This window comes from Jaculus jaculus, chromosome 14 (assembly GCF_020740685.1).
Source record: "Jaculus jaculus isolate mJacJac1 chromosome 14, mJacJac1.mat.Y.cur, whole genome shotgun sequence".
NCBI lineage: Eukaryota > Metazoa > Chordata > Mammalia > Rodentia > Dipodidae > Jaculus > Jaculus jaculus.
In genome coordinates, this window is record NC_059115.1 from 79,507,545 (window position 1) to 79,534,490 (window position 26,946).

Here is a 26,946-nt window from a genome sequence, read left to right on the forward strand (position 1 = left end):
CAGCCCCTCTCTGACTTGGCACTTTTTCTTTCTGGCCCAGCTGGAACTCCAGCCTGCTTCAGTGGGTAATAACGGGCAAAGATTATTCCATCTCAAATGACTCATTCAAGGTCCTCTGTAACCTTTCCCCGTAGGCTTGTTTTAGAGCAGGAGCATTGGAGTGACCTAGCCTGGTTTGTTTAGCAAGGACAAGTGGTAGCGCAGAGAAGAGAGCAGGGCACAGGGTACGAGGATGGGCCCTGCCCACGACTGAGGGCCTTTTCGTCAGCTACCATTTCTCGTCCCCTCTAATATGGGGGCGCACAAGACGAAACACGTTACAGGTGGGCATCTTGAAGTCTTCTACCACTTGATTACCATTTCCAGGAACATTTTTCGCTCATAGAGTCTTTCCTTGAGAAATGGTCTTGCACACTTACAGAAAACCAACTCTGTAGCTTCTGCAAACTATTTCATTTTTCTCTGATTATTTCCAAACTTTTAAGTATAATCATGATATGTCATGTCCAGGTAGATAGCATGTGGCTAATCCAGCCCGTATGTTTGGTACTCAACTGAAAATTCACTTCAGTACAGCGGGGTTCTCCCAATCAGCAAACTGACATGTCCTTTCCTTCCTGTGCAACACTCCTTGATTCTTGTCTATGCCAGCCACCTTGGAAGCCCGCCTCCCTTTGAAAGTGCCCGGTGGTAAGAACACGTACTTTCTTTTTTTCTTTTTTTAAAATATTTTTTGTTCATTTTTTATTTATTTATTTGAGAGTGACAGACACAGGGAGAAAGACAGATAGAGGGAGAGAGAGAGAATGGGCGTGCCAGGGCTTCCAGCTGCTGCAAACGAACTCCAGACGCGTGCGCCCCTTGTGCATCTGGCTAACGTGGGACCTGGGGAACCGAGCCTCGAACCGGGGTCCTTAGGCTTCATAGGCAAGCGCTTAACTGCTAAGCCATCTCTCCAGCCCAAGAACACGTACTTTCAACTGGTGTGACACTTAGCCTTTCCACATTGTTTACAAAAGTCAGGCAAGGAAGCAAAGTATGTGTCCGTGTGCTGTTGGGAGGAAAAAGAATGCAAGTTTTGATAGGATATGATATCACCATCTTGGAGTAGAGGTTTCCTGGGCATGGTAGTCACGATGGAGCAGGTCAGTACAGATGTAGCCAGGTCTATGGAGACGGAGCTGTTGACACTCTGTAGTGGAAGGGGGAGGGGAGGGGCTACAACTAAGATCCCACCATTCCCCTCCCTCTCAGCTACAAGTGATTTGGGGAGCACCTAGAATATATAGTAAGTAGAAAGTTAACTGAAACAGGGGCTCCATGCTGCAACTTTCTGTGAGGTCCTCCCCCAGCCACCCCCTAGGGTGGGGCTTTGAAGGAATGAGCTGCTTCAGGGTCACCCACATTACTGAATGTAACTCTTCACCATGCTCTGTGTTAATTACAGTCAACATTATGGATTGCTCCAAACAAGACACAGGGAATCCTCTGACTGATTTTGAGCAGTGCAAGTTTCCACACCTCACAGTCTGTCCCAGTGCAGGGAGCACCACCGACACAATTACTAACACCTGAACTAACCAAGCAATAAGCAACATGCTATAGATCTAACAAATGGCAATTCTGTTTTACGTTCTATGTAAAATAAGTATGATGGAGAATGGAATTTCAAAGGGGAAAGTGCCGGGGGGGGGGGGGAGGGAGGGTATTACCATGGGATATTTTTTATAATCATGGAAAATCTTAATAAAAATTGTGAAAAGAACAAAAAGAAAATAAGTAAAAACAAAAATAGTAACATAACCAGAGTCTCTCTCTGTACCCCAGGCTGGCCTGACACTATGTAGTGCATGTCAGCCTCCTAACTCATGGCATGGCAGCCCGCCTACCTCAGCCCCCCAAGTGCTGACATCACAGGCCTGAACCACCATGTCTGACTTAATAATTCTACATTAATTCATGTCCAAATACTGTTAGTTTTGTTTGTTTGTTTTTGAGAGGGAGGGTCTCATTCTAGCTAGGCTGACCTGGAACTCACTCTGTAGCCCCAAAGATCCTCCTAGCTCAGCCTGCCAAGTGCTGTGATTAAAGGTGTGTGCCAACATGCCTGGCTTTGTGCAACTTTGATATTCCAAGAAAGAAACCTTAAAATAATTGTTGACCCACTTTTATGCCTTATGATATTTTGCACAAACATGCACATACTGGATTTACCCATCCAGAGCATCAAAGGTATTGAGAAAAAATGAACTCGCCGACAACCCCATGAGTTGTTTAAAGTATGAAGGTTTTTCTATGGGAAGAGACCTGCCTGTCTTAGTTTCTGTTGAATACTTGGGGTGTAGGTTCACTTCAGGTATAAGTTAAGTACCTAATAAGCAATAAATACATTTGAAATGAAGAAATGTGCAGGTAATTGAGTGAATGAAAACTCGCCACTTTGACATCTTCTGATAATTGCATATGATCATCTGACCAGTACATCAAACTTTTAAGTGTAATAAACAGGAACACGCTATGTTTCTCTTTGGAGCATCATACAGGCTTGTAGTGATTATCTGCTTCCATGTTCACAACACATTATGTAAATCTGAATAAAAACCACATTTGACCTCTTGGTGCTTGATCCCTTGTCAGAGTGTAATAGTGTATCTGCATAGATCTGTTGTGAGAAAATGCATGTGGAACTTCTGGCCTGGGTCACAGGAAGTAGTCTGTGACATAAGCTATTACTTTTCTTTTTGCATATCTTCTTCTAAATTTGAAATTAATGAACAGTGCGTAGACAACTACTGTGCTTAGACCCCTGTCTCAGTTTTGGCACGTGCACGCAGTCATCTTTTTTTCTGACAGCTGTAGCATTACTTCATTCAGACCATCAGCTTGTGATCTGTGGTGAAATCAGAACATACAAACCTTGGTCTGCAGGAGGGTTAAAGGCATAAATAACCAGACAAGTCCGAGTGTAGTAAAAGAAGGATTTTTAGGTTTCTTTGGTGAAACAAAAGCAGATATAAAAAGTTACAAAGATTTTAGATTTCATTCACAAAAAAAGACCATTCACATTTTACACTATACATGTTATAATATAAATACAGGAAAGTATTATGTGCATTGTAATGAAGAAGAAAGAACTCAAGCCCTAACAGATGGCCGTAGCATTTCTCTGTGTTCAGAACACCTAAGCGGGGACGCTATTGAATTCAGAAATCAGGACTCTTGTGCAGACGCACTGTGTGCTTCTGAGCTACAGCTGCCCTTCTAAGCCAAAGGAGCTCTCATGCAAGACGGTCAATCTGGAGCCCACCCTAGTCTGCTCTTCTCCTGTTTTGCTTTAGATTTAAATTAAATTATCTTTATGATATAAAGCATTAAAAATAGCACGTATTTATGAGATACCATATGGTGGTTCAATCCGTGTATACATTGTATAATTTTAAAGTCAGTTTAAATATTTTAATCTCCTCAAGTAGTTATCATTTCTGTTTCCATTTATTTGCTATTCCTGAAAAAGTTACTCTAGCTGAAATTAGAAGAGTCCTATCTGCCTTCTTTCCATTACGTATTTTCTTTGAACCTTAAAATAAATGGATAATAATTATTCAGTCATCTTTTGCAGTCACTGAATTCAATACGAGAGAAAATGGTGTGGGGAGAGAAGCAGAAATTTCGACACATACACTCCACTTACAAGGAAGAGATGCCCACGCTATGTCTACATTTACATTCTTGCATAGAAGGGAAAAACACCACTGACTGAAACCTATACACGTTTCCACTCTTCATAATAAACACTTGATGCAGTCTATCCATCACATTATGGAATCAGGGGCAAAGTATCTCTATTCTAGGGTTCCAAAGCGTGTGAGGAAAGTAAAAAACAGCTAACCCTGAAAAGTAGCTAGCAAACTATATCAATTTTCAGGTCTTGGGAAAAATAACATCCAATAAATTAAATCCGTATGGCTTACTTCATTTATTTATGTATGCTTCACAGCTGCAGCATTCATACAAGAACATTTAAAACTTTATAAAAGATTAAAATGGTTATATGTACAAAATTATTTTTTGCATGGGTGGCATTGTTTTAAGAATCCCCCACCCTCCAGAGCCCTTGGTCTATATGCATTTGAAATGTCTTGGCATGTAATCTCGCCAACATTAGTGTTATGAAAGCCATTGAAAAGTAGACCTTGTTGCGTTAATAATTAGCACTTTGATCCCTAAAAACAATGTTCCTGGTCCCAGAAAAGTCCTCCATTCAGGCCTTTCTCATAAGTGAAGAAGGGTTGCAGCCAAGAAGTCCACACGAAGTGTCTGGTTCTGTCGGGGTCCCAGCAGGCAAGCTTCGTGCCAGGAAGTGAGCTGCCCCTGTGGCTGAGGTGGAGACAGCCACCTACAAGACTCTGTTAGCTATTTGTCCAGAAAATGCCCTCCCCAGTCACACTGACAGGCGAAGGGTAAGGGAAGCCTTTTCCAGCCTAAGCAAACTAAAGAAAAGCAGCGGAACCGAAGACTAAAGACCGCGAAAGCTCCATGGTGGTCATTAAATATGCTGAACTCGGTGTGATGGTGTATTTTATATACAGGATTAAAATCAACATTAAATCATCTTATTTACATGGCCATCAGTGCTGAAATTGAGCTTTTTTAAATAGTACAGTAGGCTGGGATGCATTAACAAATGGTCTGCACTGGAGGCAAACAAAACTAAAGAAATTAGGCTGGAAATTACTTTCTTCCCTCATTTTCTTCCATTTTATTCTCTTTGTTTTTTTTTGGAATGCCAATTCTTTCATATAAAATGTTTTGTGAGCACAGCAAACCTCAAAGGACCTGATGATGGTCCAAAAAAAAAAATATTCCAAACCAACTGATAATACTTCTCAAGGTGATAGGAAAGGCACAGGAAGTTAGGACTTTGGCTGAAATGATGTTAACACATGTTCGCCATTTCAGGGAATCAGCGCCGGGATTCCTGCCACCTCCGGCTCCAACGATGATCATGTTTGGATGTATTTATTGAATTGTCCTTTGTAGATGAAGAATTTTTAAAGTATTTCTTAGAATAAGTCCTTTGGTATGCAGATGCTACATGGAAGGAAAGAAAGAAAGAAAGAAAACACAACAATATTACTTGCTCCATACCCTCATCTACTGACAGGTCAGCCGTAAAATGCAGGCGTCTAGTAGCTGTAAGGGCACGGATGTCCATTCTTTCTAAAGGACCACTTACGGTTCATGCAGGTTATTTTAGGCATGGCCCATCTTCCATTTCCTAGACACCGGATGGTTGGAAGGTGGCGCTGAATGAAACCATCCTTACAGTGATATCTAATCAAAGAGTTGATTTCATAACGTGGTTTCATCTTTCCAAAGGTCTTGGCATTTTCTACAACAGGGGGCTGGCCGCAAGCAACTAAGAAAGAGCAAACTGAGTTAGTTCCAAGAAATGTGAGTATTTCAATTAATATGAGAGTTACAATAAATATCTTTCTTTAATCTTTCTCTCTCCCTCTCTCTGTCTCTCCTATACCATGTACCTTTGTAAAATTCAAACACCTAAGGGAAACACTAAGTTGAGGTTTAGCCTATTTGGATGCTTAGATTATGTCATTTTAAATTGTGTTTTGGTTCAAGTGTAAAGCTTACAGTACTTTGCTATAATTTTAAATTACAACGAAAACTATAATATCAACAGGCTAAGTATCTGACCTTCAAAAGTTTAAATTTTAAGTTACTTATGTATTAGAAGGCTGTATATAGCTATGTTGTTTTATAATGGTGAATGGATTTAGCTTAAATATTTAGTTCCTGTAATTTACTTTTTCTTGATCCAACCTGTCCCTGCACAATGCTTGTGTTGTAAAATGAAAAGCTTGTATTAAGCCTGACATAATAGTATGTATCAAATAGAATGAGACTAAAGTGACATATAATGTTAAAATTATCAACTATACTACTCATTATGTGTGATTCTGCATTCTACTGACAAATTTGAAGCTGTTTTATCATTGTGAGGAAAGAATTATATGATGTCTTTGAAAACTATTTATATATGAAGAGTATAAAACAGCTAAAACAATTCAGTGAGTACTGTAATGTCAAGGCTAGGAAGAGGCTAGAGTTAGATCCACACATATATGCTTGGCAATGCAGAAAAACCACATGGCAGAGCAGTGTAGTCTTGGAACAGAGACAACTGAGCATTTACATGGAAATATATTTGCATCCCAACTTTGCAGAATGCATGGAAAATCAACTTAAGACAGTGTAAACAAACAAGTGTAGCAGGGAAAATGATAAAACATTTAGAAAACAGTACCAAGTATTTTTGCACCTTTAGAGTTCATAAGATTTGTAAAGACACACAAAACAGCTTGTCAAAAAATTCAACAAAAATAAGTGTTGCGTATCAAAAGGTCATAACACTGAATGAAGATAAATCATAAACCTGGAAAAGATTTTTGCAATCTATCTACCAAGGGAATAAAAATAAAAATATTTTAAAATATCAAAAAATCAGCATGTAAAAGATAAGCAACCAAGTTTCAAAAATAAGGAAAGGGCATAAATGAAAACATTGCCAAAGATGAGCCAGAAGTGACCTGTAAGTACATGACAAGATATTCAAAAGTAAGGACCCAGGGAGAATGAAAGTCAAATCACAAGAGGCAACATTCAATACCTAACAGGTTGGCAAAAATTTCAAAGCCAAGTAATATCAAAGTGTTGGAGACGCTGTTGAGGGACAGAGTGTGAGTTGGGACAATCAGCTGGAGAAACGAGGTGGCACTTTTTACTCAGTCTGGTGGCTTGTGTATCTCATGACTTGCCAGCTTCACTACTGGAAACACACTCTATGGGAACCCATAAAAATCTACCAAGAATAACTTGAAGGATTTTCACAGAAACATTATCTACAAAGTAAAAATACAGACTAGGACCCAAGTAAATGTCCATTGGCAGAGCATATGAATAAAACACAGAATCGCATGATGAAATACTTACGCAGCAGCAAACACAGAGAACATGGGGCTACATGCATCAACATGGTTATTTTTCACAAACATAATGCTGAACAGGAAAAGCAGGCGCAGAACAGCTACGGCATCACACAGGAAAGCTCACGAATGATTCAAAGCAAAATGCTGTGTTCATTCAGGGTGCTACCACAGGGGTCCAAGTTCTTACCTCTGGCAAGAATTTGGGGAATAAATAAACGGGATTGGGAGGAAGTCACAAGATATTCCAAGGATATATAGGGAACACAGAGGTAGGTGCTTTACTTTTCGTACATTCAGTTCTATATACTACAACCCTACATGGATTGGGTAACATGAAAAGTAGGACTGCTTTTGTCTGGAGTCTTCCAGGTCTGTGAAGGGACAAGAGACTACATTTTACAAAGCCTGTAAACACTCATAAAATTCCTCCAGAGGATTGATAATACAACTAATTTCTTCCTTAGTGAGGTAGAGACCTTTTATAAGACTCATTTCCTTGACAAATAGAAGGCATCATATTATACCGTGAATCTCTTTTGGCAATAGCCCTGAAGTTCTCGACCTGAAACAAATTTGTCTCTCGCCCGACACTGTATCCTCCATATGGCCTGTGTGCCAACATTTTTGGTCGATACATTGCAGACAAGTTTTGGAAGGGCTTCTACTGCTGGTATTCAGTAAGTAGCAGGTAGAAAAGATGGCCAATGTTCTCAATGAATTGGACCACAGAAACAATTAATTATGGGGGGCTGGAGAGATCGCTTAGTGGTTACGGCACATGCCTGCAAAGCCCAAGGACCCAGGTTTGATTCACCAGTGCCCACATAACCCAGATAAACCAAGGTGGGCCATGCACCTGGAGTCTGTTTGCAGTGGCTGGAAGTCCTGGAGGGCCCATTCTCTCCCTCTTTCTCTCTCAAATAAATAAAATATCTTTACAAAGAATTAATTTGGGGGGCTCAAAATGTCAACAGTGCTTCTATTGAGAAAGTGTGTTATATAGGAAGAATTGGCTTAGGGCATATGACAATGTTTGAGCAATAAGAGAAAAACCAGGCCCTGGACGCCATTTGGACGTCTAAGAAGAAAACATAACATTTGGATAAAGACAAACAGTTTATCAAAGACTTGTTATACCAGGAAAAGGAAAAGAGCAACGACTTGATTCGCTATTTTTGCCAGTTCCATGCAGCAGTGCTGAGGAAGTGCACAGTGAGGAGAGCTTCTTGTGCGGAGAGCGCATTGAGAGTTAAGTCTACCTTGGACGGGAGCGTGGCAGAGTGGTCACTGGTAAGAGCTCAGCTTCACCCAAAATCAGGGCTTGAGCTGCTGGGGTCCTCGTTTTCCTAATACAATGTACTGGTGTTTGCACCTTTCCTACAACATTTATGAGGTGGAGATTTCTATTTGTATGTCAGTGACAGATCCAGTGCGTTTCATCCCTGCACTTCGGGTTTCCCTGTTTCTGGATGTGCTCTGGTCTACATAGCCATGCGTTAGTGCTTTCAAATGCAATGCTAACACTCGGGGGAATCATGACCTGCTTGGGGACAAAGTCTGTAAACATGTTATACATATTCAACTATATCATCCAATGATAAACCAAGCACAAATCAGCTGACTTTTTTTTTTTCTGTTTAAGATTATCTAAAAAATTCTCATCCTGAGGCTTCTCATATTCTTGGATGTAGAAGGTATTCAGCAACAGGCATAGGGGTGACAGTTTTGTCCCATGGGGAATAAGCATAAGATAAGCTTCTCAGGAAGACTTAAAACGTCAAAGCCCGTAGTTAGCAAAGACGAGGGAAGCAGTGGACGTGGACTGCTGTGGACCAGAGGCCTGGGCCAGAGGCAGCAGCTCTCCGCTCTGACACCTCTGTGCACCAAGCTACTTGGCACGAGCCAAATACTCCCACTCCATCTATGCTGGGAATCATTTTACAAAGATACTATAATATTTGCTAACAATTCTCATCAAAATAAAAAGATCTATGAGCCATTAGACTGTATTTGTTTTTCTTAAAAAAAAAAAATTATCGGACTGGAGAGATGGCTTAGCAGTTAAGGTGCATGCCTGTGAAGCCTAAGGACCCAAGTTCAATTCTCCAGGTCCCACAGTAAGCCAAATGTACATGGTGACACATGCATCTGGAGTTCATTTGCAATGGCTAGAGGCCTTGGCATGCCCATTTTCTCTCCCTTTCTTTCTCTCTCCCTCTCTCTGACTTAAGTATGTAAGTGAAAATAAATAAATCTTTTAAAAAATACTATTAAACAGTATTCCTACCAAATGCCATTATTTTATCTTAAGCATGTGAAATCTAAGGTGAGAATAGTACTAAAAACAAACTTTTCCGATTATATTTCAGGAGTAATATATCCTTGAGCAACAAGAAATGGCTGACATAGGTAGTTTGTATCTCAAAGAATGAAACCAATTTGAGTCTTCCTGAATCTGCTAATTGAAATGCAGATTAAATTCGGGGCATGAGCAAGGTAATCCTTACCTGTTCCTTTCTTGCAGGTATAGGTGAGATGGTAATTGCAAGGAACATCGTTCCACTGGCCGTTCTCATGCCAAATGATCACAACACAATCTTCCCCAGCTGAGAAGAAACTGTCTGGCTGGTTAGGCCTCCAGTTCTCATATTGCTGTGAAAACAAAGAGGAGAGGATAAATACTTAACCAGCAGAGGGTAACAGGAGAGCAGTGGTGACTATCTGATGGGCATGAACCCAACAATTTCTGTTGAACCACAAAACTAAAATTATTTTTATGGTAATGACTTTCAAACTCTTAGTGGAAAATATATGTCTCAAAATCTTTAACAGGGGGCTGGAGAGATGGCTTAGCGGTTAAGCGCTCGCCTGTGAAGCCTAAGGACCCCGGTTCGAGGCTCGGTTCCCCAGGACCCACGTTAGCCAGATGCACAAGGGGGCGCACGTGTCTGGAGTTCGTTTGCAGAGGCTGGAAGTCCTGGCGCGCCCATTCTCTCTCTCTCCCTCTATCTGTCTTTCTCTCTGTGTCTGTCGCTCTCAAATAAATAAATAAAAAATGAACAAAAAAAATATTTAAAAAAAAAAGATAATCTTACTGCTAAAAATTAGATATTTGTTAAAGATTTTTTTTTAATTATTTATTTATTTATTTGAGAGCGACAGAGACAGAGAGAAAGACAGATAGAGGGAGAGAGAGAGAATGGGCGTGCCAGGGCTTCCAGCCACTGCAAACGAACTCCAGACGCATGCGCCCCCTTGTGCATCTGGCTAACGTGGGACCTGGGGAACCGAGCCTCGAACCGGGGTCCATAGGCTTCACAGGCGAGCGCTTAACCGCTAAGCCATCTCTCCAGCCCCAGTAAGATTATCTTTGAGGAATTGGGGGATATATACATTACTTAGATTTCAAAATATATTATCCACCCTTGATATAAGAAATTTCTTGGAGCTGGAGAGATGGCTTAGCAATTAAAGCGCATGCCTGTGAAGCCCAAGGACCCCGGTTCGTTTCTCCAGATCCCACCTGAGCCAGACACACATGGTGGCGCACGCGTCTGGAGTCCGTTTGCAGTGGCTGGAGGCCCTGGAGCACCTATTCTCCCCACCCCCACTTTGTCTCTAGTAAATAAACAAAAATAAAATCTTTTATAGAAAAGAAATTTCTTCATGCTCTTATTATTCACAGTTATAGTAATAGTGGAAATGTAGATGTAGAGAAAAATGTAGCACCCTCATTCTAAACCCATCACATTTTCTCCAGCCTATCTCTGCACACAGAATCTAATTTAGTTGTGGTTAATGTGAAGTGAAAATAGCTTTTCTTATCTTTCCAACTACAAAAGAATATCCACTCTTTGTTCTTTCTTTGTTCTACTTAATGGAATTGATTTTAATCTAAATTTACCAATTTAGTTTAAAATTTTGAGATATTTGCAGTATTTCAAAATTAGCCTCGTATACCTATGTGCATCATTTATGTGCAACCTTAAGATTTATGTTGCTTTAGTAGTGATCTGTAATTGTATTGCACAGTTGAATTTTGCTTTATTGCCTAATCTGAAAATTGATTCAATAAAATATTTATCAAATTTATACACATTGATATAAGTGATATGGTTTCAAAATATAGCATACTATAAATAGATATTTATTTTATGCATTGTGTTCAGAAATTTTTTTCATTTTTTCTAGTTGTTACCTTTACATGTATATTTTAATTGACATCTATTGATTCCCTACTCTAAACAATTATATATATGTCTAGTAATAACTTTATCCTTCCATCAAGGAAGGCATATAACAAAATATTTCTATTGTTTTACTTCTACAAAAACTATAGCTATTTCATGCCATTAAAAATGCATATGTCACATATAGTTTACTTTTTATTCACTAAACTTTATTATTTGGCTACTTCCAGAATTTTCAGTACCAAATGTCTCCTTTTGTGTTTTTAAGCAAGCACTTTTAGCTGCTGAGCTATTTGGGGCATCTTTTGTATTTTCAGTTATCAAAAATGGTTGGAATAGACTCCTTAAGGAAATATCCCCTTATCTGTGAAATAAAGTTTTGTGTACCGATCAACTCTAGTTTAAAAACACTAAAACTTTAATTCATATGGCAGATAATGGTTGTAATTTTTCTTCTCTCATAAAAAGTTGCAAACCTACTTTTCTTCCAATCTGTTTGCTTAGCTATAAAGTCTCCTTAACCGTGTAGGAGCGAGGACAGGAGCGGAGCGCTCCCTGGCATGCGACAACATCTTCGAGGAGGGATGCGACGGCCCAGAACCAGAATCAAGTTGCTTGTGTCCAAACTGAGACTAAAGGGTCGTGTTCTTTCTCTGGGGAAAACCTAATCCTGAAATGCGATGCACTCAAATTCCCTTCTAATAACAGAGTGGAAGCACAGATGACCCTCGGAAGGAAGGTCAGCAGACCTTGCGCACAAACCAACCTCACTGGAGGGCTTCCCTACAATCAGGAACCGACCTCTCTGAACTGGGTTTCTAACTCTCCATTTTCCTTTTCTTTGCTTATTTCCCCATCTCTCAATCCTTGCCCTCTATTACCACGTCTTTTTGTCTTTTGGATTCTTCCAGTTCTACTTTCATCAACAATGAAGCAGAACAAAAGTCATGTCCTACTAATTACTCAAAACAAGGTGAGAATTTTTTAAGAATGTAAAGAACTGAAGATGCATGCTTGCAAAGCCTGCCTAGAAGTTTGATTGTCTACCACCCACACAAAGCTAGACACACCAAAAAAAAAAAAAAGGCACAAGCATCTGGCATTCATTTACAGCAGCAAGAGACCACACTGAATGTGCAAACACATACAACAAGCACATGAAAAGAAATTAAAATAATGTTTTCCTTAAAAGGAAATGAATTCATTAAAATAAAGAAGATGTACCCTTTAAACCTTCCATGGTCAAAGATTGGAGCACTGTTTAATGAATAGTTTGATATTTAGAAATAAAAAGTACTGAGTACTTTTTTTTTTAATACTGAGACCCAAGGGAGAAGCCTATGGCTTAGAAGGTCATAGCCCCCAAAGAGAGCTGCCACTGCTCTTTGGCTAAATGAAGAGATTATGCCTATCAAAAGGTCTTCCAGGGCTGGAGAGATGGCTTAGTGGTTAAGCACTTGCCTGTGAAGCCTAAGGACCCCGGTTCAAGGCTCGATTCCCCAGGACCCACGTTAGCCAGATGCACAAGGGGGCACATTCATCTGGAGTTCGTTTGCAGTGGCTAGAGGCTCTGGCATGCCCATTCTCTCTCTCTCTCTCTCTCTCTCTCTCTCTCTCTCTCTCTCTCTCTCTCTGTCTCTCTCTATTTTTCTCTCTGCCTGTCACTCTCAAATAAAAAAATAAAAATAAACAAAAATTAAAAAAAAAAAGTCTTCCAAATGTCTGTGCTTATCCCCTCTGATCAATGCTGCTCTCACTCTTGGTTGGAGAACTTGTTTTTTATAGATTGCAGGAAAAACTGAGACCCAAAGCACATTAAAATGACAAGAAGAGAAAGGTAAGTACCCTGCACTGGACAAGTTCTCTCTATCACACCTGCCAGGGCCCAGGAGACATTGCAGAGGAAGTGGCTGATTGAATAGGATGCTCCTCTCACTGTTAGCCAGGGAACCTTCTCTAGGGAAAGGGCAGGAGACTCTGAAGAGCCTCAAAAACTCACCAAAGCAGAAAGTAAGAGGCTATTGAGAGCTCAGCACTAAAGCAAACGTCTACCAGGTTCTCAAGGTTTAGGGAACATTGTGGAAGAGGGAGAAGAAAGAATGTAAGGCCCACTGGGTGGGAAGACACAATGTGGAGCACTGCGCTCCCAACACAAACCCACAGGAGCATTCATGACTCCACAGCGATTCTATGTACCCCAACTGAGGAAAGCCCTCACTAGAATGGGGCACTGGAGGGGAGACAAAGAGGATCACCTGATAAAAACACGACCAACTTGTGGTCGTTCTTATAGTCATGTTCAAAATTAAAATGCTTGTAAAAAAGCATCCTCCTAAAACAGAGACATGAGTATTTTATGTCAAATATTCTTTATACTCAAAATGAATAGAGAGTAATATACATGAAGAACGGGTAGTGAATATATTTTGAATTGTCCAGACAAATAGAATATTAAGCAACTAAACATTTTCTCTTTGAAGACTACGGAGGGAAATAGGAATAACAAAAGAAATCAACTCAGATATATGATGATGCAAATTTCATGTATACTTTTAAGTGCAACTGTGTGTACATAAGATCCAAACAAAACATAGTAAAATTTCATAGTTTCCTTCTGAGTGACATGAAATGGTGACCTAATATTTTATTCTGTATATTTTCACACATTTCCTAAGCTCTACAGAGTGAGTACAATTATTTTTGTAATCAGCAAATCCAAACACTAAAATCATCTCTGCATTTATCAGAAACAATTCAGATTTCCTAGCCTGTGTGCTTTAGTCTAACCGCAGCAGATCTTATTTCAGGCTACCAAAGTCACTTAGCAACCGTATACTTTTCAGCTGATGTGTCCTACCGGCACTGAACAATTACTATCTCTTTTTCACACTGAAATAAATTTAGGTTTTATGCCAGCTAAGTGACTCTCAGGGTTTAAACTACCAAGATTTCTGCAAAGGAGTTAATTGTCTTTGGTGAGGGTTATATCTGGCTTGCAGCATCACATTAAAATGTGTGTTCTTGCGCTAGAGAGATGGCTTAGTGGTTAAGCGGTTGCCTGTGAAGCCTAAGGACCCGGTTCAAGGCTCGATTCCCCAGGACCCACGTTAGCCAGATGCACAAGGGGGCGCACGCGTCTGGAGTTCGTTTGCAGTGGCTGGAGGCCCTGGCACGCCCATTCTCTCTCCCTCTCTATCTGCCTCTTTCTGCCCCTCTCTGTCTCTCTCAAATAAATAAACAAAAATAACAAAAAAAAATTTTTAAATGTGTGTTCTTGTTGTTGCTTGGTGAAGACGTGGGTTATGGTGCAGGACCAAATTTTAGCTGTCTGGTTCAACAAGAATGTCTGATACACACAGGCATGTCACACTATTGCCTCCTAGCTGTTAACTCAATCGCACACACTTTTCTTGGCCAGTATTCTCTGAATTTGCTCTACGCTATTGTCAAACTGACTAAGTAAAGGAAATCCCAGCATTTTATATCCTTCTCAATTATATCACAGTCTTATTTAACTTTAGTTTCATTGAGAATGAGGGGAAAAGATAAATCTTTGATTTTGGATTCAAAAATGCAATTTTTCATGAAAATTAATGTGAGGAGAAAAATACCTTCTGGGAAATCAGTTCAGTTATAATAGTGTAAACATATCTTCTCTTATCTATAATGTCATATGTGTACAGAAATAAGGATGTTTGGAGTGAGCAGAGGAAAACTTAGCCTCTAACCTGAATATTATTTCCTCCTCACTTAAGAGTTATATGCAAAAATCTTGGGTAACTAGTTAAAAAAATTAAAAGAAAAATAAACAAAAACAAGCTTTCACTGTATAGCCTCCAATGTGCTATTTTGTCTTGAGTGAGCCATCCTGAAGTGACCAACGCCTAGGGTTGGAAGAGCAAACAAGGAATTATTCTAGGAAGCTAGCATGAAGTAGGAAATGCATTTTAAAGCTTTTCACAAAGACGAGTGCTGGCCACATGTCTGCACCTTTATTCCTCAGAAATGCATGTGTCCTGCCTCAAAGCCCAATCTCCTGTTGCCTTCACAGACGAGAATTAGGTTTCCCAAAGACACTGCTCTAAAATTATGGTGTGCTTTTATCCTATCTTGCTGGTAGAGAAATACTATGACATAAAGCTCAAGTTCTCGAGAGAAAGGAAAGTTAACTCAGATATAGATTCTTCCAGTAGTAAAAGATAATTGTTTTATGCTAGCATGACGTTACTTATTTTTCTATACAGTAGGCCAAAATTACTTGAAGAGTTTCAAGGAAATAGTGAGTTCTCCATACATACATCCAAAAATGTGCATAAAAGACAACCATTTTAATTAAACGAAACTTAGTCACTTTTCAGTTCTTTTCTCTCTACCCTCACCCTCAGTTGGATTCAAATATATCAGTTGTCAAAATCGCAAACTGTTATTACTAAAAGAAACCTGGATTAATTCCAACAGCTAAGAAGTGTGCTTCTGTCACAAAAAAAAAAAAAAAAAAAAAATTCTCTCCACAAAACAGAGTACTTTATTTCAAACCAATCCCAATATTAGGGAAATGCAGGCTGAAATTATTCCTCAATGTCTACCAAAACACAAATTCTTAGGTTAATTTGTTCCCAATAATCTTTATTTTGAAAAATATATTTCTCTCACAAAAACATATACAAGAAGACTTTTCACGGGTCACCTGCTTCCCACAGCGCCCCAGCCGCTGCCAGTCCTGACCCTCATGGAGGGGCCTCAGAGCTCGGTCACTGGGGTCCCTCAGCAGAACGCAGGCCCGGTCTCTGCAGGCCTCTCAACACAGCTGGAGTCGTGTGGTGTTTGAGAGGCACCAGAGTCTGCTATAGGAAGTTTTCCAGAATACACGCAGTTCAGGTGAGTTTGTACTAATGTACACTCAATCTCTAATTACATGGCATGTATGGGGTCTCCCAGTCACCCCGGCCTACCAACTGATGCTTCTTTTTAAAAAGAAAATACGGGGCTGGAGAGATGGTGCAGCGGTTAAGCGCTTGCCTGTGAAGCCTAAGGACCACAGGACCCATGTTAGCCAGATGTACAAGATGGCGCAAGCGTCTGGAGTTTGTTTGCAGTGGCTGGAGACCCTGGCATGCCCATTCTCTCTCGCTCTCTATCTGCCTCTTTCTCTCTCTGTCTGTCGTTCTCAAATAAATAAATAAAAATCTTTAAAAAGATAAAATAAAAGAAAAAGAAAATACTTAGCTGGGCATGGTGGCGCATGCCTTTAATTCCAACACTTGGGAGGCAAAGGTAGGAGGATCGCCATGAGTACAAGGCCACCCAGAGACTACTTAGTGAATTCCAGGTCAGCCTGGGCTAGAGTGAAACCCTACCTCAAAAAAAAAAAAAGAAAAGAAAAGAAAAAGAAAAAGAAAGAAAATACTTATCACATGGCCATGATCAAAGGCCCTGAGCTTTTAGCCCATACATATCACCCTTAGCATGAACAAATCAGTGATAAGACATACTTGATTCACCTGGTCACATACAGAGATGGACAACTGCATTTCTTCTAGGGTTACCGAGGCATTTTTACTCTTCTCAGATATGAGCCCATTGTTCCTCTCCAAAGTGGTTGTACTTGGGCTCTGCACTGAGCACGTCTTCCTTTAGAGGAAGAGCAAGTCATCAGGCACAAGCTGCTATGACCTTGTGTCTTTGGCTGACCCTGAGGCAAATCCAGCAATGAAGAAGAGTGTGAGCTGGGGTACGGGGGGCAGCAGGCTGGTGGAAGAAAGGCCCCTGAACCGTGTAATGGTTCGCTCTTCTCCTTCATATAAGCACTCCAGAATTATGTCTCTACTTTTTCCACACTAATTTTTTGAGGGAAGTCTGTAAGCCAGAATGCTAATTTGAAAATCCAAACCCTGGGGACGAGGTCAAAGAATCCTTATCAGATTAAAGAACCTAATTCCCTTTTAATATCAAGTCAAGACTAAGAAGTTTTAAACATAGCTGTTCTCATCAAACCATAAGCAATAACTAGCCTTGCTTCAGGATGCTTAACTAATTCCAAATTCTCTTCATGCATAATTTCTCAAGTTGATTAAATAACTGGAAAGAAAACCAGTGAGCACTGGTTCACTTAAAGAGCCAAGCACTCTCTGGTTGGAGACAGTGGTGTCTTGTCTTCTACTGGCCCCTAGATAGTACAATATAAGCAAAAGGTAAACAAAATGTTCATAGACATTAGTGAGATTAAACTTCATCTTCATGTGAGTCACAGCTTGGAGACGGACGTGCCCCTCATGGACACGTGGGCGCGGTTTTCCACACACGCAGCATCAGCCTTTCTTAGCATTACGGGAGGTGTGTCTAAGGCATCGTGGATGCTCGTGTCCATATATACTTGTGTACCAATGAGCTGAGGCCAAAATTTTATTCAGGAAGAAAGATAATGGTCAGCAGAGTAGGCAGGAGCAGACCCCTTGAGGTGAAGACACTGAGCTGTCTATTATGTACAACTTCAGAGCTAGCTGACCAATCTGCAAATACTAACCAGACGTTGGGAACGGTTCACATGGAAGCCTCGCAGTCTGCCATGTCCAGCTGGAATGGCAAATCTTGAATCTGTTGCTGACAAGTGTCTTCTGTAGCTATCTATATATCCATCCAGACACTTAGCTATATTGTTTTCAGTTGAGATATAATTATTTTCTAATCTTCAATATTCACTATCATTTATATTTTCTTGAGTGGCCATTTAAAGACGTCTGGAACTATTTTCACAGTACTAAGTGTAATTAACAACCATCCCATTGATTTAAACATCACCTTGGCTTTGTTCAGGGAAGCTATTTCAGAATTTATAACACTTCAAACAATAGTTTGGAGTTTTTTCCCCTTGAACAATCCAGTCACTGCTCTTCATCTTTCCTTTCTCCTTCCAAACACTATTAATTTAACTCATAGGGGGGAGAATATGCAGACTCACAAAAATCCTCTCCATTCTCCTGTTGAGGAAATTTTCTAATTGATTCTATCACTGCATGTAAAGTGAGGGTTCAGGAACGAGCAGTTGTCATATTGAAATGACAGTAGACATGTGAGTTCCCTGTTAGATTCACATTGCACTGGAAAAATAATCCCACTCTACACTTCACATTGTACAAAACTGTGTAATTTGTATTAGAATTGTTAAACTCTTTAAAGCTACAGCAATCTAATTCACAGGAAACTATTCTTCCACAAAGTTGTAATGAAGTTCTGAATCACTAAACACAGCCACTAGAGGGTGATATGGACCCATCAGTGACGCTATTACAGCCGTGCTAGCCAAAATGAGATTTAGAGTGCCCCTAAAGAGCTATGATTACCAATTAAATGTGTCAGTAAATAAATAAAAAGATAAGTAGTGGGAAGGATTACCTTTAGTATGTCCTCCCAGTTTTGTGAGTGAAAATTTTTGCTTAAAGTTCAAACTCAGCTAAACAGTATTCTTTAGTAAGATTGCATTTTCCCATTATTGGTCATTGTTACACACTGAATTTTCTGCCTAAAAAAAAATCATCTACAATACCTTATTATTTTCCATTTTCCTTTTACTGTTATATTCTGGCTTACTTCAGTGGCAAAGTGCCATCACATTTCATTAATAAGCACCCAAGCACAATAATGAAATGCCAGCTGTGTGAATCAGTTACTTCACTTTACTTTATCTCTGAAAACAAAATACCTATACCAAAAGCTCAATTCTCTCTGTAAATTACTTTAAAAACATTTTATTTATTTATTTGACACAGAGAGAGGCACAGCGAGTGAGTGAGCATGGTGCACCACGGTCTGTAGCCACTGCAAGTGACCTCCAGATGCATGTGCCACTTTGTACATCTGGCTTACGTGGGTATTGGGGAATTGAACGTGGGTCCTTATGTTTTGCAGGTAAGCACCTTAAATGCTATCTCTCCAGCCCAGTAAACTACTTTTATCACCTATTGCACTAATAGGAAAAGCTCCCTGAGCTACAAGTTAAATCCAAATACAGCCCATGCAAACCAAGAGCACGCAGAATTCCACCAAAGAAAGAAAATTCTACAACAAAAACACCTTCCCAAGAGGATGGGCACCTGTTTGATATACTGACTGCTGGGAGACCTGCCTTTCACTAACTATGGAACCCAGAATAGCTACACCACATCAGCTACAGCCTTTCAGAACACAGAGCAAATGGCTATCCTAAAACAGTCAAGAAAGGCCTCTTATTACAGAAATCAAAACATTTGGTAACATTCAGAATTTTCCCCGTGTGGCTCCGCTATACAACAGGCAGTTGTTTGCAGTCTGTGAGGGTCATATTTAACGGTTTTATTTACCTCGTTCAGGGCACATGAATTCCCTGCAAGTTAGATATACACTTCTGATCCTGGTACTCTCATCTGGGTCCTGACTTAGGTTTTAAGAGAGGGTATAGTTTTGCAATTGTCTTTTAATAATTCTCCAACTCACCACCGAAAAGAAGAGCAGCTTTGTCTTAAAGGAGAAAGAGGGGCTTGTTCCGGGGACACCAGCACCCTACTCTGGAAGCTTGTAGTTTGATCCTACCAACCCGAATGAGCTAAAGGGAAGGAAAACTAAGTTGGGGTCTCCCGATAGCTGTCAAAGTAGCAATATGCCGTTACTTTCCTAGCTGCCAAAGCTCAGTGCAGGAGAAAGAAAGAGTCTGGCTGCTCTTGCCCAGCACACTAATCCTGTGGAATAGCCTAAAAGTACTGAGACCACTGTGAGACCCGGCCCCACGCAGAGCTCCATGGACACGCAATGCCAGTTAGCTTGTTTGCACAGGCCCTCGGTCCTGAAATGCTAAGGAACCAACTGTAAAGAGAAAGTGACAAATCCCATTCAACTTTTTCTCTTTGCTTTTTCCATGGCTGTGTATTGCCTTAAACTAATTGGCAGTTAAATTTAAACATCTGCCTGTGATTCTAACGTTTCATATGGCACCATTGGTAAAACATCTCTGTGAAGGAACTACTGCTTTCATAAATTTTCTTCTTGCCTTTTATTTTTTACAATAGTCTTGCCCATGACTAAATGATGGTGGGTAAATATTGTTTATAATGTTTAAACCTATCATTAAATTGTTGATCAAACAAAAACAAGGTGCAATGGACAGTTGTATGTTCTAGAACTACCCTATGACTCAAATATTTGGTTATTATATACTTTCAGAAGAAACAGCTGCTCATTTCAAATCAAATTAAACCACAACAGAAGTAAAATATTTTCATTAAGAATGTAATGCTCTTCATAGAAAAAAATCCGCGCATTTTTTCCTCATAAAAATATGTTAGAGGATGAGGAAAGAGCATATGTTTTTCTTGGCTATTAGGTTAATATAATGAAGCCTGTGACATTTAATATAATTAAATTAATATTGATATGCAGTGTGACTTGTTCACAGAGAAGTGGCATTTGACTTGGAGCTAAAACCACATTACAGTTGAAACATCTGCAAATACATCCAGGAAAACTTATGAAGATTCTCAAGTAGAAAATGTACAGCTTAAGGAATTTGGGGGAGAAGAGAATTTTTAAAATTCATTTTTTAAATTTTTTGACCTGGCCCCTGACAACTGTAGACATCCGCAGGGAACAATGTGCAGCTCAGTACAGGATCCATGGATGACGAGCACATCAGGGCAGCTGCTTTATCCGTCACCCCAAAGATTCTCATTGCTACTCCTTCGCTGTGTCCCTTTGAAGTGTCTCTTGCTGGGTTGTGGGTAATTACCTTATTGTTCATATGTTTTTCAAGGTTTTTTTTTTTCTTCCCCTTAAAATACATTGCTTGACAGACTAGTGCATTTATTTAAGAATGAAGCAAAAGGGTATCTGCTTTCTGTCGAATCTCACCAATGTGGCCGTCCATGTATCAACCCTATTCAGGTGCGGGGTGGGTGGGGGGCGAGGTTTGGAAATTCTAGCGGGATCAGCTGGACTACTCTTATCAAAATCAGCATAAAAAGGTGGAAAAAGCAGGCTCTTTCATGGGGGGTTTTCTCTGTGAAGTCTCTCCATAACCACCACCACCCCCACACACAAAAACACAGCCACCTTTCCAACTGGGCAGTGATCAGGGGATTTGCCCTTCTGCCTTGAGTCTTTCAGCTGGCCTTCCCATAGATCCAAATTCTCCTTATAATTAACCTCATAGTTCATAATTTACCCTTCTTGGAAATCTTTTTATAGTGCTTTGCTAAATCTGACATAGAACTGAAAGTTGGAGTTCAGAGGCTTGGGAGATACTGGATTTTTCAAAATTCCTCCCTGGATCCCCAATTCCTACATCACTCCTTTACTGCTTTTCTGCCTTATTTTCTTGAAACAAAATCTCACTACACTTGGAGTTGTTGATTACGCCAGCTGACCAACAAGCACCAGCAGCTCTCCTGCCTCCACTGCCCCCTTTAGCACTGGTGGTTCATGCATGCCCAACCTTGCTCATCTCTGCACGTGGGTGCTGGGAATCAAACTCAGTCTCCTTTTGGCTGTTTTAAAAACCTACATACTATATTTTAGTATTTTGCAAAATGGCACAAACACAAATAGAGTTTCTCCTTTAAATTAATGCGGAAGGTCATGGCCACATGGCCATCCCAAGAGTCAAAAGACAGAGTGATGAGTGTATTTTACTTTGCACTTGTTTGCTAAGCCTGGGTCTTGCATATCTTCTTGATGGCAGCTATGCTATTGGGAGCTGAGGACAGCGATGGCAGTGGACGGCAGTCCATGCAGACTCTGAGGCATGTGCGGGCTGGAAGGAGGACCAGAGACCACAGGACCACAGATGAGGAGACTTCCCACCGGGGAGGAAGGACTCCTGGGAGAATCGCCCAGCAATACAGGGTATCTGAATGTTGTGAAATGAAATTAGAGCAAGAGTTAGAAACATGCTAACTCAAGAAAAATGAGTATTTTGAGGTGCTATAACTTCAGATGTTACAAATGGAGTTTGTGGGCTTTTACTGATGTGCTAATAATGAGAATTTTATACTGAAAGTAGCACTAGAAAGACACTGAGAAATCTGTCTGGTGTAGTAGTAACGCAGGTTCAGAGCCAGTGGAGGAGGGGACATCGTTAGCACTGGAAAACAGATTTGAGGGAAAATACCTAAGGCTCTTCATTCCTTGAACAACTGGCCAAGGGCAATCTTCAGTCAGGTGAAAGCACAGACGCTTGATCCCAAGGTATGCTTGAGGTCTCCAGACTTAGTTTTGGAAGTTTAACTTAGATGGTTTAACTTAGTGACTAAAGACACACCTTGGATGACAAGGAAAGCAATTCACAATTGGTGTTATTTGTCAGGTTCCAATAAAGCATCCTGTGTGCTTTGCTGCTAGAGATCGGTGATCAGGTTAAAGACTAGCTGGTTACTATGAAGCTGAAATACCGTGAAAAGTGAAGTGTGCTAAGAGAAAATAAATACGGAATCACGAGAATTATGTTAGATAGCATGTTTACTCATGAATGTGTTTGTATAACATTTACTGGGGAAATACCCTAAATAAATAACAGAGGTAAGAATTTGGTACTTATCAATCATATCAGCATATTGTAGCAGCCAATACTAAGGGGAAATTACCCAAAGGCTTAAGAATATGAGTAATTTAGATGCCTTAGCCAAAAAGTGTCACTAACTTAGTACACACACATGGACTTAAGTAGCATAAAGCACAAATGTGTTAGCTATGATATAACTATAAGCTCACTGGAAGTAAAACGTAATGACAGACATCACTTAAATGGAGGCCTACTACGAACTTGTTTTTCCTGCACTGTAAGACTGAGGACTGAATATTGAAAGAAAGTATGAGGTTTATTTTTTTTTTCTTCTACCTCCCATGACAGAGAAGCTCTCCTATTTCTGTCAAATAAAAACTGAGAGAGGGTATAGAAGAAGAGTAAAAGCACGCTAAGGTATAATCAGATCCTAAAATTATACACAGTCAAGTCAATAGTATTTCCAAGTGTAAGAAGCTATTGCTGGCCCAGATGAGGACTTGACCAGCTACGAGACGACGCGCTTACAAGCTAGGAGCCTGCGGCCAACACAGAGACAAAGGGGACTCTGGGAGTCAGCAGACTGTGCACATATGGAGTGTGTTAAGGCCACTGTGAGTGTGCAAAAGAGTACAGGACTGTGTGGAGGACACCTGGGCTGCCCCGCAGAGGAAGGGGAAGCGGGAAGGGTGGGCGCAGAGGCACAGAGCGGGCCAGAGATCAAACAGGAGGGAGGCGACCTGCCAGGCAGATGATCGCTTTTGTTCCCAAATGTTCAAAGTTAAGGGACACACCTCACCACAGTTTTATTTCACACAAGGAGTGAATTAAGAAGAAGCGAGGGATGTATCCGTCTCTTCTCGATGTACTAGCACCATTTCTTTGATAAACTGGGTTTATTTACACAGTTCATGTGCTGCCTTCTTCAAATGAAAGCTCTCACTTAGGGCACACCCTGTCCTTGGACCTCAGTGAAAGCATTGATTATTAAGAGAAAAGCACCAGACACAAGGCCATCAATTCACCCCTTTTGAAAATGTGTAATGCTCACTCAACAAATTTAGGACGCACCTGAGCTGTGGAAGTGATAATTGGGTACTGTGACAGCATTTTCCTGACTACATTAAAAATTAACAGCCACAATAAAGATGAGTGGAGTTGCCCAGCTGGAGCAGAGGAGAACAATGGCACCCAACCCGCCTAGCTCACTTCCGCAGACATGGAAGGGAGGATAACTTCACTAAGATATTTTGTAGACTCCATCTATTTGCCAGAAAGAGAGTAATGTTGAATATCATTAACCAATCTTACGATACGTGAAGAAGAAGGCATTATCTTAGACGTGGTGGGAAATAAAGAGTGGGGAGGGGGCAGCCCCGTTTTTGTTTGAAAAGACGAACTGCTAACAGAGGGAACAACATAAACATCTAGGAGCACACGTGCTGAGAAGGCAGGCATACGGACCAATTCTCAACAACTCGTGGTGGGGTGGAAGCAGACCGGGAGATGCCTCAGTCAGATCAGTGTGGAACAAATGAAGGACTTTTCATGCTCTCTAAAAGGACAAATGCATCTATTCTAGACGTGTGCTGACATGTGCAGGAAGCTGACCAAGAGATAAGACTAAGATAAATGGTGGTCCAGACTGGCAAGACCCAAGTAGGCACCAGACAGACTTAGCAACTTGACTCTTGGGAATTCTAGTGTCTATCATGGTGTTAGCAACTTACTAGGGTCGGCACTTTCCACGAGGCTGTTGATAAGAAAGTACCTGTCACAGGCAGACACACTGGTGGGTACTGTATGAGAATCCACACCATGCTCACCATCTTGGCTGCACAGAATTGTTACGGTTTGAATCTGAAACGTCCTTCAGCCGCTCGCAGATGCGCAGCTGGTTCTCAAGCCGCTGGTGCTACATCGGGCACCCGTCCCGGTAGCGGGAGGCGGGGTTTGGCTGGCAGCGGCGCATCACTAGGAGCAGACGACCACCTGCTCCTGACTTCCACGTGCTCCCTGCTTCCGGACTGATGTGATGTGAAGACCCTCTGCCCTATTCCCCTGCTGTGGATTGTTTAAGTGTGTTCACTTATAAAAATAAGCTAATAAAAATAAAATTGCCTATCATCAATTAATATGTAAGAACTCGTGCATGCAAACAGAATTATCAACTTAAGCAAAGCAAAGTCTGTGGATACAATGACTGTAGACACACTATCTAGCTAGGACAGCTTACAGAAGATGTGAACGCTGACGTTGAGGGTGTTGTTCTGAGTCCTCACCGACAGCATATTTTATAGGCAACCTACTCTTCAATTATTTTTTCTATCTTGAAAATCCCTACTAAAGAACATGAATGACAAGTAGTACCAATAAAATACATATGCTAGTGACAGAATAAAACCAAGTCGGGCTTCATTTTGAGTTGCTCAAATCAAAACTGTAATAATTTATATTCCCTTAATGTCAAGGCGGTGGCAGCCAGAAGAAGCTGGCTGTCGAGATGGCCCTGGGTTCAGATTCAGGCCTTGTGACCACAGACAAGCAGCTCAATCTAACGTTTCTTCCTTCCCTCACCCGTGAAACAGTTGACATGGGTGACCTCAGTGGGCCTCCATGTAGATTAATGGAGTGTCCATAAGACCACAGGGAAACATCCCTGATCAGAGCAGACATTCCCAAAGCAGAGGTTACTTTGTTACTCACTGCAGAATGAACCTTACCTTTTGCCAAATACAAAAAAATCAAAATTAAGTACCTAACAACGATTTAAAAAGAACAGTTAATTTTGATTTTTGTGCTTCTATCAAGTTTTGTTTTTGTTTTTTGAGGTAGGGTCTCAGTCTAGCCCAGGCTGACCTGGAATTCACTATGTAGTCTCAGGGTGGCCTCAAACTTACGACGATCCTCCAAGTGCTTGGATTAAAGGCGTGTGCCACCACATCTGGCTGCTTCTATCAAATTTTAAAGTTAATTTATACTAGTGTCCAGCCCAGTGGGTCCCCATGTTGTCAGCAATTCGGGATCAGGTGGGGAGTCTCCAGGAACTACAGGACCTGGAGACTCTACGACCATCCCTGTGGACCTCAGGGGACGACCGTGAACAGTGGCCCTGAATGCCTGCGGGGTCTCCAGTCACCATGGGACGAGCCAGAACAGGCTCAGCTGCGTTGACAAGGGGAGATTCAAAACAGTTAACCTGTTTTGATTTAAGAACCTCTTGCACTACATATTGAGCTCCAAGATAGTGCGGACTGTGTAGGGAAACCTTGAAGAAATAAGAAAAGATAAGAAAGGAAAGAAAGAGAGGGAGCGTGTGCTGGAAGGAAAGGGGCGGGAGGAGAAGGCTGCCCCTCTCCATGGGGGTCTGCTGCACTCTTCTTTACGAGCAGGGCCATTGCCATGGGGAGAGCCCAGGGGGTCGTGGACGTAGCACGGAATCAACACGCCCTGCCAGGAGCTAGGGTCTTACCAACGGGCTGCCATCTGTCCAGCGAAAGTCGTGCTCAAACATCTTGTCGTTGAGACCTATCCACTGGTAATCATGGCCCACACCTACGTGATGGGAAACAGATACGGTTACTCCCCCGCAGATGAATGAAACCTTATCAGAAAAGATCATTTTCAGAGTAAATCATGCACTTGATTATCTGTCTGGAATTGTGTTTGGCTGCTCATAAAACAGAAGTGTCTTCCAGTTTATTCTTTGTTCTTTCATTCAATGCACACTAAACTAAAAAGTTCATTTGTGAATACTGTGGAACACACAAGCATTATCATTCCCTAGTAACTTACTGTAATTAAATACTTTTCCAATGTCCTTTGTAATAGAAATTTTGCACTTACTTTTCTTGTTAATCAATAGTCTTGGCAAAAATTCAGTGACCCAATGAAATACACCAGTCCTTAGCCATGTTGCCCTCGTTTTGGAGAACACATGTCTTTTCTCAAAGCATTTTAAATAATGGAGACATAGGAGAGATAGTTCTGGAAAGCAGCTCTGAAAAATGTTTACTGAGAGATGAATCAGTGGTAAAAGTATTGTGCAATAAAGTTCAATGAACTCCATCCAAATTACAAATTGACAATAAAGTTTCTGAAAGAAGTGTCATGGGAACAGACTTCCTAGAGCGCCAAGCAGTGCTTCACGAGGAAACTGTTCTAGCGCCTTGCCGCATTCCTCACTGGCTGTCCCCTTCTTTGCAGTAATGTAGGAGGTGACAAA

At 40.9% G+C, this 26,946-nt stretch overlaps 1 protein-coding gene across 4 annotated transcripts in view; it reads right to left on the minus strand.

Moving 5' to 3' along the window:
• Positions 1–2,964: 2,964 nt before the first annotated feature.
• Vcan (versican) overlaps positions 2,965–26,946 on the minus strand; it is a 104,400-nt gene continuing 80,418 nt past the window's right edge. For all 4 annotated transcript variants that reach the window (XM_004651640.3, XM_045133500.1, XM_045133499.1 and 1 more), the window contains 4 exons: positions 26,194–26,276; positions 9,515–9,659; positions 5,237–5,419; positions 2,965–5,091 (listed from right to left, as the gene is read on the minus strand). In XM_004651640.3, coding sequence (XP_004651697.2) covers positions 4,964–5,091; positions 5,237–5,419; positions 9,515–9,659; positions 26,194–26,276 — 539 coding nt within the window. In that variant the 3' untranslated portion in view covers positions 2,965–4,963. The remainder of the gene's footprint in view (positions 5,092–5,236; positions 5,420–9,514; positions 9,660–26,193; positions 26,277–26,946) is intronic.